This window comes from Neodiprion virginianus, chromosome 3 (genome assembly GCF_021901495.1).
Source record: "Neodiprion virginianus isolate iyNeoVirg1 chromosome 3, iyNeoVirg1.1, whole genome shotgun sequence".
NCBI classification, from domain to species: Eukaryota; Metazoa; Arthropoda; class Insecta; order Hymenoptera; family Diprionidae; genus Neodiprion; species Neodiprion virginianus.
The window spans coordinates 22,982,139-22,998,140 of NC_060879.1; the positions used below are offsets into that span (position 1 = coordinate 22,982,139).

At 37.9% G+C, this 16,002-nt stretch overlaps 1 protein-coding gene across 2 annotated transcripts in view; it reads right to left on the minus strand.

Annotated features, from left to right (window-relative positions):
* The window catches only part of LOC124300621 (uncharacterized), a 131,839-nt gene that overhangs the window by 70,341 nt on the left and 45,496 nt on the right, over nucleotides 1-16,002 (minus strand). For both annotated transcript variants that reach the window (XM_046754912.1, XM_046754911.1), the window contains exons 41-57: nucleotides 9,568-15,708; nucleotides 8,509-8,655; nucleotides 8,198-8,281; nucleotides 7,426-7,608; nucleotides 6,902-7,102; nucleotides 6,501-6,794; nucleotides 6,035-6,415; nucleotides 5,097-5,861; nucleotides 4,637-4,975; nucleotides 4,236-4,544; nucleotides 3,767-4,093; nucleotides 3,321-3,632; nucleotides 2,894-3,217; nucleotides 2,494-2,805; nucleotides 1,921-2,235; nucleotides 1,096-1,422; nucleotides 142-456 (exon numbers count right to left, since the gene is read on the minus strand). In XM_046754912.1, coding sequence (XP_046610868.1) covers nucleotides 142-456; nucleotides 1,096-1,422; nucleotides 1,921-2,235; nucleotides 2,494-2,805; nucleotides 2,894-3,217; nucleotides 3,321-3,632; nucleotides 3,767-4,093; nucleotides 4,236-4,544; nucleotides 4,637-4,975; nucleotides 5,097-5,861; nucleotides 6,035-6,415; nucleotides 6,501-6,794; nucleotides 6,902-7,102; nucleotides 7,426-7,608; nucleotides 8,198-8,281; nucleotides 8,509-8,655; nucleotides 9,568-15,708 — 11,076 coding nt within the window. The remainder of the gene's footprint in view (nucleotides 1-141; nucleotides 457-1,095; nucleotides 1,423-1,920; nucleotides 2,236-2,493; nucleotides 2,806-2,893; nucleotides 3,218-3,320; nucleotides 3,633-3,766; nucleotides 4,094-4,235; nucleotides 4,545-4,636; nucleotides 4,976-5,096; nucleotides 5,862-6,034; nucleotides 6,416-6,500; nucleotides 6,795-6,901; nucleotides 7,103-7,425; nucleotides 7,609-8,197; nucleotides 8,282-8,508; nucleotides 8,656-9,567; nucleotides 15,709-16,002) is intronic.

A 16,002-nucleotide genomic window follows, 5' to 3' on the forward strand; every position in this document is an offset into this window, starting at 1 on the left:
TGGTTGGCTCCCAGAATTTGTACTGGTATATGTTGTAAATACTAAAACTAGGGCACACAGTGTTATGAAAATACGTGAAAAATGCATGTAACACATGTGCGTGTATTGATACTATAAATAATATCTGTGAAAATATCATACTTTCGTTCTTCAAGCATCGGAAGAATGGATCGCCAGAGTATCCTGGAACACAGCTGCAGATAGGATTATGATTAACGACTTGGCAATTAGTGTTTTCCCCACAGGTTCCTGGACACAGATCTTTGCATGTCTGACCAACACAAGCTTTGTCCTGCGCACAGTCTGCGCTTACTACACATTCAGGATGACAATTTGGTGGACTACCGATGTAATTAGATTGACAAGTGCATACTGCGTGTCCATTGACTGCTCGACAGTTACTGTACGGACCACAGGGCGAAGGCTCGCATGGTCTTATTGGTGCTGGTGGATTAACTGCAATAATTAATTATGAGATTTTATTGATCTATATTACAAATTTGAGATTTTTTTCATTCTCTGATAACAGAGTAAAATAAGGATAAGCAAGTACATATCCCGTACCAACTACTCTTTTAGATTGAGGAAGATTTCAAAATTATTAGACTTTACAATGAACAATGTTTGTACAAATCAAATTGTATGTTATTCCGGATACTGAACTTTGATGGGAAAAAAAATAGATTACCCTGAATCAGTCTTGTAGAACTTGTGTTTCAACCAAATTGAATGATTTTGTCATATTCTGTTATACGTATCATTCCGGGGGAGCTGTCTATTAGATGGTGAGTTTAAGTTTGAGAAATAGCGTTGAATCTGATATTTAAAATACCAGACCAAATTCACATTATTGTATTAAGGTTTTTGTCCAGTTTTCTGTTAATAATTCAGTCTACAGGGTCATTTATTCATTGCCGATCGCGAGATCTGGGTAAGAGAGAGCAGCTTCTGCCGGTGCCAGGTAGAACAGCTGCATCAGTTGCACTCATGTTCAGCAACGAATAACTGACCTTGTATTTGTTATGTGAAGAACAAAAACTATCCTGTCAAGGTTACTACTGTATTAGTTGAGAGAAGATTTTCGTCATTACATACCTTGCTGTGGAACATGACAAGATGTCAAAGGATTTCCAGTGTAACCGGACAAACAAGTGCATGACGGTTGATGATTATAAACTTGGCATTCAGCATTCAGCCCACAAGCCCCACTGCATGGATCCTGACATTTATTATTGATGCATGCTTTGGTATGAAGACAGTCGGAATTTTGCACGCATTCCGGCCTGCATCCCAAGTATGGATCTCCTTGGTAATCAGGAAGACAGGTACATGAACCTGCTCCATTACGTTCTTTACATACAGCGTTTGACCCACACGGTGATGGGTTGCAAGGTTCAGCAGGTGGTTGTTCAACTGGGACAGCTAAATAACACGATATTTATTTAATTTTTACAATTACAGAAAAAGGTTTTTTTAAAGTGAGTCTGTATGAAAACGAATTTTAACTTATTATTGATGTGATCGACAAATCCTATACTGTATAAATGTGGATTATACATTGAAAACTAGGATTCCAATGTAGAAATGTTGCGTTTATGTGTGAGTCTTACATGAAAACGGTTGGCTCTCCTATGTTTTTAAACATATTTTTTTATCTTTCATCGCTTCAGTGAAAACAAAGGTATTTATTCGCTGTGGGCGTGAAATGACTTTTTCTAACCTGACATGTCATTATGGTTTGCGACTGGTGAAAATGAGAAAACAGATAGTAAGAAAAGGAATCATGTATATACAAAAATTCATCATGTTCACCAGTGATATTATAACCAGGTAGTACATGTGGTGCTCCCCATTAATAAATTTGGATGATTCAGCTTTATGAGCATAAAATTAATTCGCATACAATGGATAAGCACAAACCTTTCTGATTACATCCAGAGAACGGATCTCCTTCAAAACCTTCATAACATTGGCACATGGGACGATGATTCTGCACGCTACATCCAGCATTAAATCCGCAGGATCCTATACAAGGATCCAGACATTTCCTTCGAACACAAGCAAGGTGATTTGGACAATCCTGATGAATGAGACATTCTGGTCTACAGTTTGGAGGAGCACCAAACATTCCGCTTAGGCACATACAAACAGGACGATTGCCTTCAACACGACATTGCGCATTTGCTCCACATGGTGATGGCAAACATGGATTTGTTGGCACTACATTTTTTGGCACTGTAAATGAAGTGAAATTGGAGGTATGTTCATACTGCATAAACTACCATCAGAAATACATCTTTTAGCACATATAGAAATTTCTGTAAGAAACTGTAGCATGTGACAATAATGACCTTGTAGTTGTTGATATTTATATGAAATGAATAGCTTAAAGTAATTTTATATTATTCATTTCCGAAAGCATCGAGATATCGTATATCAAACACAATTAATTATTAGAAGCATTGTCTCGACGAATGCGTATGTGATCCATACCTTCTTTGATGCACTGTACAAATGGATCTCCGGTATACTGAGATGGACAACTGCATATTGGGTTATGATTAGCCACTTGGCAATGAGCATTGAGGCCACATACTCCAGGGCATGGATTGGTACACTTTTGACCGATGCAAGCAAGATGCTGCAAACATTCTGAACTGACAAGACACTCAGGTCGACAAGATGGTGGCGTGCCTTGGTATCCTGGACTACAAGAACAAACTGCTCGATCATTCATCACACGACAAATACTGTATGGTCCGCATGGTGATGGAGTGCACGGATTTTGAGACGGTATAAGTACAGCTGAAATTTGAAATTGAGTAAAGAATGAAATTCACATATCGTATTAAGAAATTGGCATTTCAGAATGAAATCATACTTTGTAACTTACCAGGCCTTTCAACTTTACAACCTTGGAATGGGTCACCAGTATATCCCGTCAAACAGGAACAAACTGGTATGTGATTAGCCACGCTACATTGTGCATTTCTGCCACAAACGCCTGGGCATGGATCTCGACAATGTTGATTTAAACAAGTTAAATGGCTCGGACAGTCTGGATTCATTATACATTCAGGCTTACAACCACCTACATAAGCATCCCCGACATAAGGTGGTATGCAGCTGCATCTGGCTGCTCCATCCAGAACAGTGCATAATGCATTATTTCCACAAGGATTTGGTGAACAAGGATCACGTTCGTCAGGTAGATGTACTAAAAAAAAAGTAATTAGTATAACACATGGAAATATGGATGTCAATATGTGAACCTACTCTAAATGTACTAAATAAGCATACTGTGAAATCCAATTACTCACAAGGAATTGCAGTACATCCAACAAACGCATCTCCCGCAAAGCCTGATTTACAGGAACAATACGGAGTGTGGCTAATGACTGTGCAATCAGAGTTAGGCCCGCAACTATCTGGGCATGGATTAATACATTTGTGTGCCACACAAGCCTGATCGACGTTGCATTCTTGGCTAATCAAACATTCTGGTCGACAGTTTGGCGGACTTCCTACAAAGGTGCTTGAACAGGAACATACTGGTCTTCCCATTTTCACTTGGCAAATAGAATTAGGGCCACATGGAGATGGGCTGCATGGCGAACTAGGTATTTTTAGATCTGTAAATTGTAAATGATGATAACTAAAACGTACTGTTTCGTGCCGTAAATATTTTCCTTGAAAACTACTGTTTAATGTCAAGTCATCATGATTCTGGTACAATTAAGATGATACCTGACGTGTGAATCCTTACCAGTTGATTCGTAGCATCTAACAAATGGGTTCCCTTCTTGGCCACCAGGACAGCTGCACGTAGGGTTGTGATTAATCACCAAACACAACGCTCCAAGTCCACAGGTGCCTTTGCATGGATTCACACATTTCTGATTGATGCAAGTTTGTATTTGTAAACAGTCTGAGCTCACTACACATTCTGGATTGCACAAAGGTGGGGTTCCCCTATAACCTGGTATACATGAACATGTCGGATAACCATTCTGCGAAACTATACATCTGCTGTTTGGTCCACATGGTGATGGGTTACACGGATTTGAAGGTCCAGGAATTAGAGTGATCTCAGCTGTAAAAGAATAAGTTATTTGTTAATTGTAAATCATCAGATTCAGATAATTTAGTACTTGTGCTTCATCCATACATGATAAATTATTCAATTTGACAATTGAGGTTTCGCACTGCAGAAAAAGATCGAATTTTCAACTCACTGTCTTTTTGAGGTTGGCAGGAAACAAATGGATCTCCTTTGAGCCCGCGATCACAGAAGCATACCGGAGAATGATTAACAACATCGCATGATGCTCCATTACCGCATGTTCCATTGCAAGGATTCACACACTTGTTGTTTGAGCAGGCTTGAATTAAGCTGCAGTCAGAATTTTGGACACACTCAAGATGGCAAGCCATGAATGGATTTCCAAAGTAATTTGTCAAACATTTGCACGTAATAGCACCATTTCTCTCTTCACATACTGCATTTGCGCCGCATTGTGTTGTGCTACATGGATCTGGATCCGCTGCAAATAGGTATTAGTAAACAATCAGCATTCTACAACTTGACATATTTATTCACGAAACGTGGTAATGATTCCGAGATAGATTTAATTACCAAGGACTTGTGGCGAACAGCTGTCATACGGATTGCCGTATAAACCAGTTGGACAGCTACAAATGGGTTCGTGTAATATTACTTGACAATTTGCATTAGCTCCACAAGATCCCAGGCAAGGATCCAAGCATTTCCAACCAATACACGCCTGGTTGAATTGGCAGTCAGAATTACTCAAGCACTCTGGCCGACAAAGCACATCATTCCCATTATGCACAGAATCACAGCCTCCACACACAGCTACTTTATCAGTGTATTCATCACATATTTTATTTGCCCCACAAGGCGAGGCTACGCACGGACGAGTAGTGTTTCTTTGTTGATCAAACGTAATGGTTGCTAAAAAAATGTTTTATCTTTTAATAAATGTTTATCAGGAACCAGTACAGAAATCTTAGATTACAGTGCATCAATATTAATAAAATAATGAAACTACTGATGCTCAAGAATTATTACTTACGGCGTTGAATGCAGCGTATGAACGGATTGCCAAAGTAATTGTCAATGCAACTACAAGTTGCCATATGATAAGAAACGCTGCACTCAGCGTTAGACCCGCAAATCCTTCCCAATGAACACGGATTGACACATTTCATGTTTAGGCAAGCCTTGTCCAGTGGACAATCCGAACTTATGGTGCACTCAGGGTGACAACCAGTTTGGGGATCACCTAAGAAATCTGGTGCGCACGAACAAACTGCTCGATCTTGAATCACTTGACACAATGTATTACTGCCACATGGACTTGGCTGACAAGGGTTTGGTGCTTGTCCTTCGAATGCTGGCGAACATTTGATCATGGGATTACCAAATAATCCTTCATCGCAGGAGCAAACTGGGTGATGTAATTCCACGCGGCAATTGGCTCCAATTCCACAAGCTCCCAAACAGGGATTGTGACATTTGTACCCTATGCAAGCTTCGGTCAGCGAACATTCATCATCGTTTATACATTCAGGTTTGTTGCAGCCTAGTGAACTCGTTGGATCCCCAGATGTTCCTGTTGTACATTCACATAAAGCTTGATTTTGTGAAGTAACTCTACACTCCGCATTTGGCCCACATGGGCTCGGCTGACATGGTCCAGCAATTGGAATCTGACAGGCCGAATAAGGATCACCAACATAGCCAGCCTTGCAGAAACATTGTTCTTGGTTATTGGATACATAGCAATCCGCATTTCCTCCGCATGGCCCAGGTTGACATAAATCTAGTGTTGTTGCGGCTACAAATAGTTAAACAAATGATCACAATGAATACTCTGTCATACAACGCAAACATTCATACTAAATACATGTACAATTATCTATTTTGTTACGATAGACGACAAGGCGCAACAATGGTTATAAATAATTTAATCATGACATCTTAATTGAAATACTGTCAAATTATTCGTACTTGTACAACTTCTGTAGGGGTTTCCAGTTGTAGAATCAGGACAATAACAGGGTGGATCTCTGTTAATATCACACAAAGCTCCTGTTCCACATGGGTTTGGTTGACAAGGATTAGCCTTGGGTATGCAACCTCTGACAGTGTTTGGACTTTCTATATAGCCAAGAAGGCACGAGCATTTTGAAAATCCGTTTTCTAAGACAGAGCATTGAGTGTTCGGACCGCAAGGAGATGGATCACATGCATTTTCAGGAACACCACAAGTGGTTGAAGGTGGATTACCCTCGTAGCCAGGTAAGCAGAAACATTTCACACGTCCATCAACTACTCGACAACCAGAATTTGGTCCGCATGGATTATCCTTACAGTTGTCTCCTTCAGGAACTAGAAGCAAAAATGGCGATCGTTGAGCATCTCCTGTAGATTATCCTTGTACACTTATAATATCATGATTAGGCATAATACGTACTACACTGTTTAAATGGATTTCCAGTCAAGCCTTTCGGACAGAAACAAATTGGATTTCCATTATCTATTTCACACATTGCTAGAAGTCCACAAGGGTTTGGAATACAAGGGTTTGATGATGTTTGTTGGCAACCAACATTGGGGTTGCCAGAATAACCAGGTAAACATTTGCAGGATCCTTTGTGATTTCTCACGTCACAGACTGCATTTTTCCCGCAAACACATGGATTTCCACATTTACCATTTATGCATGCCTCATTACTTGTACATTCGTTATCCCTTGAGCATCCTGCAACTATATGTAGAATTTTGTGTTTGTACTGATAATTTTATGAAAGGAGGGTGTATCGCTATAACCATGTGTAAATCATCTTTAAAAAATTATTCTTTGTGTAATATCACCTTTAGTACATTGAATGAATGCATTTCCTTGATACCCGAGTTGACATTTGCACTGAGCTTCATGATTATCAGCCACACATTCAGCATTTTCCCCACAGATATCCTTAGAACAGGGATTAATGCAGAACCTATTCAACCGGTCGCAAAGCTTGTTCGGTGGACAATCCTCATTGTATTGGCAAATATTTCTACCTTCTTCAACTGAAAGAATCAAAAGGTTTGTCAATATGAGCATGCACATAATTTGAACCAACGAGGAATGTATGATTTAAATTTGATGGGGCTGTTACACAAGTCATCTTAATGACACTTTGACGGCGAAAAGACAGTTCACACTAGTGAGGTAGTGTGTGTAACAGTGATACTAATTTTGAAGACCATAATCATGAAGATTACGTCCAAAATCTTTAGAGGTCAAACTAGGATCAATGAAGTGAGCATATTAAATCACGATTTTGCCATATGTCATCTTCGTTTTTGCAGGGCTGTACTTTTTTTTATCTACAAAGTGGAGTAAATCTTACCTGTATCGCAAAAGACGAATCCATTTCCGTGATAGCCTTCTTCGCAGCTACAGTCAGTTTCATGGTTGGTATTGATGCAAACTGCATTTTTAACGCAAGGATTTTGAACAGCGCATGGCTCTTGACATATGTTTTGGATGCACGCCTGCGTCAGCAAGCAATCCCTGTTGCTAGTGCAACCCGCTAATGGAAGAGTGAGAAAGCCCATATAGCCCAAAGAAAGGTGCATATTGAGTTGTAAAACGAAGAGGCAACTAATGTATTGACTATTCATTCATATGATTACACGATACTTCATTGTTGTGAATTAGTTTCGAAAGAGTGTTGTGTTGACTCATTTTCTTTGACGAGTGTCAAGTATATATTCTTATGTACACCTGAACAATACTTCATAACAGGTGAACCACATTATATTGGGTATACTCGGATATTGTTGGGTACCTACATCTGAGACTCAACAAATGGTGCCTCTTATCGACGGATTGGTGTAACAGATAAATCTTTTTTGAAATATAATTATATGTTTCAAATTTGGGGATTCTAATAAGATACGTGCATTGTGCAAAAAGCATAATCGGAATATGCAAGCCTCATGTAAATGTTGTTATTAACTCAGAAGAATTGCAAACTCTAATCAAATTTCAGAAAAAAAATTATTTACACATACTCGTTATATACATTAATTACATATTTACATTTTCACTTGTTCTGACCAAAAAGAACATGAATCATTAATTCGTTGTTTGGGAGTTCTGATTATGTCGATACAAACCTTGCACGCAAGTCCTTGACGAGGGATCACACTCCATTCCTGGAGGACAGTATTCTGGGCAGCCATCAGGAATTGGGTCAGATTCTGAAATCGGAAACGAAATTTCATTTCAACATAATAATTTACGGTATGTGAAATTACAACCAAATAGACTTGTATGCCTCCTCAACTAATATCAAATAGAGCCAGCAAATTTGGGTTTTATTGGACCGTGTTCACTCAAAACGTAAGTAGAACTTTATAATATTGTCGTCGAATCTTATTCATATCAACTTATCTTTAACATAACTGAAATTATCTCTACAATATACCTCGTTTGAAGCAGACTGGTCTGTGCTCCTGGACGTGGCAATCTTCAATGTAATCGCAGGGGTTGCCAAGTGTACATGGATTTAGGCACTGTTGATTGATGCAGGCCAACTGCTCTGTGCAATCGGTATGTGACGTACATTTCACATCTATTCAAAACGTTAGTCATTAGAATATGCGATGTAAAATTTGGTCAGATGATTATGCAAAAAAAGGTTGATGGTTGTCCAAACGATTTTTTAAATCACAAAAGCATCGAATAATGAACATATTACAGTATACTAAAACTGATATCATTATACATCATTTGCAGTTAGATTACACTGGGGTATACTATGACTACATGAATTTTTTTGGATAGTGCTTTCAATATATATATATTTATACAATATATCTATATTATATATTTACAAGACGAACAGTAAAACATTGCTTCTTAATTAAAATCGTGATGAATAAATGAAATGTGTATGTGACATACAAGTGCAATGAGAATGCATGGTAAAAAGTAGTGACCCGTATTTTCCTACGCCATCACATTTATACATAACATGTTAAATCCACACCCAACAATTGTGGTAGTCTAATATTGTAGTATAATTTCGTGTATAAAGTAATTCATCCAATCACCAATCATTAGTACACATGCAGAGACCGTAATACAAACAAACGTGCGATTGAGTGATATTTATCATGCACTCATGCTGTAATGTAGGAAGTAAATAAATCGCATAGGTCGTGAAGCCACATAACACAATATTCCATAAACATTTTCTTATTCATATCATGAAAGAAAGTATTCATATCAGTTGACTGAATCCTGTTCTTGAAGTATACATAGCATATTCCACCTAATATATTCATAACAGCCATTCCATGACAGTAGAAGACAAATCATTGGGAAGCAGCACAACATCGAAACCATCCAGAATTGGTTGCCTCCAATTTTTATCTGGATATGATGCATATGCACTGAAGAAGCTTCCAAAGACGCATCGGCGGCAAAGAAAAAAATGATGTAACAAAAATGACTAAACTCCAGTCTAGAGAGATTCTTTTACCTGAGAGTATGCTACAATTAGACGAATTCTGCTGGTCAGTTGAGCACAAGCACACAGGCCAATGTTTGATGACTTCACACTTTGTGTCACCTAAACAAGGTCTACTAACTTCACATGGATTTTTACAAGCTTCATTAATACACGAGTGAGTTTCAATACAATCACTATCACTGCTACAATCTATTCCTTCAGCATTAGAGGTGGTTGATAAAACCGGGAAAGATAATAGGTCGTCCACGGAAGTTGTTATATAATCGTTCATAACATGATCAGAACTTTTAGTGGAAATCGCAGCTGACGTGTAAGTGTCTGTGGTTGTGACCATATTTGTGAATCTATGTAATTCAGTAGATTGTGTTAGAGTATCAGCTTTCAGTGCATCGTAAGAAGTCGTTATTTCCATTGTATCAAATCTGTAACTTGTTTCCATCGTACTTGGATTTCTGGTAGCTGTTTCCATGCTAGGTACATTGGTTATTTTATTTTCAAACAATGTATCGAAAATTCCTATAACACGCGGTGTAGCAGTATTTCCTATTGAAATAGGTATGTTCGTTGGTGCCGCTGTACTCGGAATGCTTACTGTTTGAGCGGTATTATCGAAATTAGTCATTTTTATCGTGCTGGGTACATTACTTCCACTTTTATCCTGTGTATTAGATGCTCCTTTCTCATTACTTGTGTAGACATCCTGTTCATTATTCACAGTACCAATTACTGTTGATAATGTAACCTGTTGAATACTTTTATCAGGTTTTGTTGTGGATTGATCGAGTATACCAAAGTCTGGTGGTGCAATGGTTATCATTTTTGTAGTCACATGTTCTGTGGATGAAGGATGTTCAAGTTCTGTTTCGGGTACTGGATCGCTTGTTTCTTGTAGCAGCCCATCAGCTGCTTGTTGTGTCGTATATGTCACTGACTCAAGACCTTCAAGTTTAGGTGTGGTTCTGGTATTATTTGCTGAAAGTACTTCTTGTGCTGTCGTCGAATAGTACTCCTTAGATGAAGTTAGACTTTCAGTCGTAATAGATTTAATAAAATCATCTGCGTTCGCAGTATCTACATCACTTTCTTGTAATAAGTTGGGTGTTGTTAGCAATGGAATATGTGGCTCTTCGGTCATTACAGGTTGGCGATCATCAGGGACTTCGACGGTTGTGAAGTCAACGTCTGGTTCTACTGCTGTTAGTATTGTTGATGCATGGTTCGCTTGAGGAATATTAATCGTATCTCTCATTTGTTTTGTTGTAGTTGAGGATTCTGGAATTACAGTTGTCTGTGTAGTTAGAGTGGCTTCTGAATCCTCTTCTTTTTTTTCAATGATTTTCTCTGTAACTTCGGTATTTTCGAACGTTGTGCTTGGAATAGCTGTCGGAAAAACAATTTCAGTCATTGAACCTTTATCATTATTATTTGCTTGTGTTGTTTGAATCTGATCTACAGTCGTAACTCTTTGCGTTGTGAATAATTCCGCACTCCCAGTCGTAACTAATTTAGATGATTGAGTAGTTAAACTAGTAACAGGGATTGTAGTGGTTAAAATAGTGGGTTGAAAAACATCGTCCGTAGTTAGACTACTATCATTAACATTGTCTTGTATTGCTTGAGACGCATTTAAATCTACAGATTTTTCTGTAGTTAAAACAATATCTAAATCCTCTGGAATGAGAGTAGTTACTTGCTCTGCGACTATGATATTATGTTGTGTAGTTGGCTGACTGTTGAACTCATAAGCATATTCAGTATTATGACTATCAATATTAACAGTTGTTCGTGTGATTGGATTTCCATTCATGACTTTTTGCGTTGTTAACGGTTTCAGAGGCAAAGTGGATACCACTTCATGTGGTTGCATGGTAAAATCCAAATTGGGGACAAATTCTTGCGTGGTTTGATCAGTGTTCATAAATTCGGGATTTAGTAGAGTTGTGTGCTCTGCAACTTCGATAGTTTTTTGTGTAGTACTTGGAAGATTTGACGGACGAACATTTTCAATTATATCAGTAGCATCATCAATACTAGCTTCTGTCATTTGAATCTCATCCATAGACATGAATTTTTGCGTTGTTGAATATTTCGAAACTACAGTGAGAGCTGCTTCAGATGACTTGGTTGACCAACCGACAGTAGTGTTGAATTGGATGTTCTTGTCCGTGGCAACTGGAATATTCATCCGTATAATACTTTCAGTCGTCAGACTATCATCATTGATGTTTCCGGATTTCAGTGATGTTGAGGATTCCAGACTAACAGCAGGAGTTGCTTCCTTTGATTGCGGAGTTAAACTAACAGTAGGCGAATTTTTCTGAATAAAGTGTATCGTCGTATGCTCCACAGCTTCATTGATTTTATGGGTAGATTCCATTTTAGTTGACAAGTTATCGCCATATGAGTTCATATGTGTTGTTTCAAATTCATCGGCGTCGATGGGGTTATTAGATATTGCTTCAGGTTTGTTGACTGTAGTAACATCTGGCCCTGATACTTGTGTAGCTGGCTGAAAAGTAGATGATGACTTTTGTGTAACAAAGTCAATGCCTGAGCTTTCTTCTTTTGCTGGTATTATTTGTTGTGGAGGCTGGCTATTTTGATCTTTGAAAATGATCTCTGAAGAAGCATATTGACTTGTTGGATTGTTATCGTTAATGTTTGCAGGTGTCGTCTTGATGCCATCTAAGTTGAACCATTTTGGACTTGTTTGGTGCTGGTTCAGTATAATGTTATCACTTTTAGGTATGTTTTTAGTGGTGTGCTCAGTAGAGACAATTCCTGCATTTTCATGAACTAGTTTTGTTCCATGCTCTGTAACCAGTTCATTTGGATACTTATTGTTGTGGACATGTGACTGAGGAACCCCAGTAGGCAGGTTGTCATCGATAATAATAGTGGTGCGTGTTGGGTCACTTTGGGGTAGTACAGTGAATTCTTGTGCTGCTTGAGATTCTGTAAATACAGTGAGGTCTTCTGTAGTTACTCTTGTAGTTAGTGGAGCAGTGGAAATAGAATTATACGTTGTACGATCCAATTCGGAATTTTCACTGATTGATTCTGTCGATTTATCTCCGTTAGCTCTGTGGGCGGTGGCCTCAGTAATCAATTGAAAAACATTTCTCGTTGATGGACTACTATTATCAGAATTTAACCCAGGATTAGGGTTCGAAAAAACTTGTGTCACTTCATATGGCTTAGGTGATGTGATGAAATTGTGTGACTGAGAAATTTGTTGAGTTACTAGATCAGTATTTATGTTTTTGTAGGTTGATTGAATTTTACTTGTTGGCATTGGCTCTGTTGTCGATGATATTGGTTCCATAACATCATCAAGTAATAATGGATTGATTGATATTATTGGATTGACATTATGCGACAGCTTTTCTGTCGTTTGTGTATCAATTTTGTTATTCTGCGACGGATGAAAATAATCCAAAGTGGTATATTCATCTATCGTTATCGATTCATGGACTTCGTCCTTACCATGTATTGTATGTGAACCCAAAAAAAATGAAGTACTTTCCGAGATTCCGTCAGCAGTTTTTAAAGTTGCACTATCTCTATTTTCATGAATCATTATCTGTTCTGTAACTGCTGCGGGCATTGTAGAAGATCCTGTAAGATCAGAAGCAACTTTTGTTTGATAATCATTTATAATAGGTAGATTTGTAGAATCTTCAACTCCATCATTATTGAATGGAGTAGTATATACAGTTGCAAGACTGGGCAGTTCGAGTATCGTCGATGATTCCGTGATTTCATGATTTTCATTCAGAAATGATTGGGTTGATTCTGTATTCATGGGTGAAATATGACTGTGAACGACTAAAGTATCAAATGAATGTACATTCACACCGTTTTGTGTAGAAATTGTCGCATCCGAATAATCATGTGAATATTTTTTGGTTGTGGAATCTGTTGGGTATGTCACACTTGGTACTTCCGAAGCATCAGATATTGATTGTATTTGGTCTGATTGACTCATTGCTGATGTCGTGCTCAGAAAATCTGCCTCAGCTGTAGAATCTACTATTGTTGAAGTTGAATATTTTTCGTGAGAATCTTTTAGATCGTTACTTGTTTCTAGCAACGGAAGCAATGTTGGAAGGCTTTGTGATTTCCGGTCAACCTTATCGGTCATTTTGTAATTTCCATCTATATTAGGACTTGAAGATATGAACTGATGTATTGACGATTTTTCACCATCAGTATTTGTTTCATATGTGCTTGTTGCTGCTGCATCGTTCTCAAATTGATTGACGACTTTTTCGGTAGGATGATGAATAAAAGTATATGAACCTTGAATAGTGGTATCATATTCATTCGTTGGAACTAATTTTTCAGTTATGCTGGTAACTTGAATAGTTTTAGTGGGATTATTTGTATTGTTTAGTGTTGTACTTGTAGTACTGGATTCAAATGACTCAGAATGAGTTACTGGTAGTTCCGTATCTTCACTAAATTGATACACTGGTTGATCCTGATATCTAGTGATAGATTCTTGTGTGACATCTCCAAGGTTATTAGGTGATGTAATTGGAGAGCTCGCATTTGAGGAAGTGGTAGTTTCGAGATCTGGGATATTGTGTTCAACTTGATCTATAATCTGAAAAATTTCATTATTCCCATTTAATCCACTGGGTCGTGATCCAGTTTTTTCCAGTAGTATTTTATTGGTCGAGTCCTTGAATCCCATATTACCTTCTACAGGATTTTCAGTAGGTATGTATACATAGTCAGTCTGTGTTATTTTATTTGTTGTAATTAAAATTGATTCCGTCAAAGTTAAATTATCAACAGATATTCCTAGATTATTATTAGTCAATCCTGATTTCAGTGTAGAAGTATCATCATTCGTAAGACTCTCAGTTACTGAAGAGTAATCTTTAGATGGCAATGTTTCAGACAAGATATTTTCCAGTTTCTCTGTGTTCGATTGCGTTGTATGAATATGATTTGAGTTAACAGTGCTCCTACTGATAATAATTTCATCATCCTTATTGGAAGGTGTTGAGCTAACACTATCCATTTGTAGTGTTGTTGATTGTGTTGCTTCCTTTATTATTGTAGTTTGTCCTGTACTTGTATGTTGTGTTTCTTGGCTTGGTACCATGATTGAATAGCTCCACTTATTAGCATTTTCAGTTGTAAGTGATTTGACATAATTTTCAAATGAATGTGTCGTTGAATTTACTGTCGGGGTCACAATTTCTTCTGTACTCGTACTTAAAGTAGTTTCGCCAGACTCTCTGTAAGGATGAGATGAAGTACTTATTTGATCCAATGTATACTGCTTACTATCTGTTGTTGATTCAGGTACTCGGGATTCAATGTACTTAGGCGACTGACTTGTTGTATCCCTGCTTTTACTACTCGCTTCAGGGTCTGCATTTAGTGCTATAGAATTAACTAAAATTTTGCTAACAACAAATGATGTTGGATCCATAACTGTGGTTGAAGAAATTATTGTGTCTTCAGTACCGGTTTTAGGAGTCGTTAAAATACTTGTTTCGTCCTTAATATTGGTAGTTAAAGCAATATTCGTTCTGGATGTGGTTTTAGTAATCGGTGTATATTTGGTATTGGTATATGTTGCAAGCTCTGGAGTTAGTGTTGTAAATTTCATTGATATATCTTCAGTTCCGCTGTTCAGTACATGTTGTGTGGTTGGAATATGCTGAGTAGTTAGTGAGCTATCACTATCAATGCTTGGTGTAGACTCTATAGCCAGGTGATCGCCCACATCACTCAAGTTTGATGTATCAGTGATCTGATTTCCACTCAACGTGGTAAATTCTACTGATGAGTTTCTAGTATTGGATGTTAATGTTGACCTTACAGCTGTTTCCGTAGAAGTGATTATTTTTGTAGTGCTATTGTCTAATTTAAAACGTGTGCTTGGTGATGATGAGGCAGCTGTGGCATCTAAATTACCCACAGAAACTGTAGAATTGGATACGCTTTTTAGACATTGAGGGTTGTTTAAATCGCAATCGCAAATAGGCCTGTGTGCTTCAACTCGACATTGAGCTGCCAGTAGGCAGTTGGTGGTGCAAGGATCAACGCAAAACCCTTTTACGCAGGCATTTGTATGATTGCAGTCATCATCGGACTCGCAGACAATCGTTGGGTTGAAGTTGTCAATGGCTGTGGATACAATAGATACATACACACAATATACTTGAGGTTAAATTAGATAAATATCAAGCATTTTGTATTACACTACACTACTAATAAAATGTTTTAATAAGTACTACAGATTAAAAGTTAGCATGCTGCATAATAGATAAGCTAATTCAGAAATATTGATTAGGACTTTACTGAGACAGATGTAACGGAAAGTACCTTCCAGTAGTATAGGACTGGCAGAAAAGTGCAGGAGGTCAGGATAAGGGGGCATTATATATGTATTCTTGTACTAATTAACTGTTAAATGACACG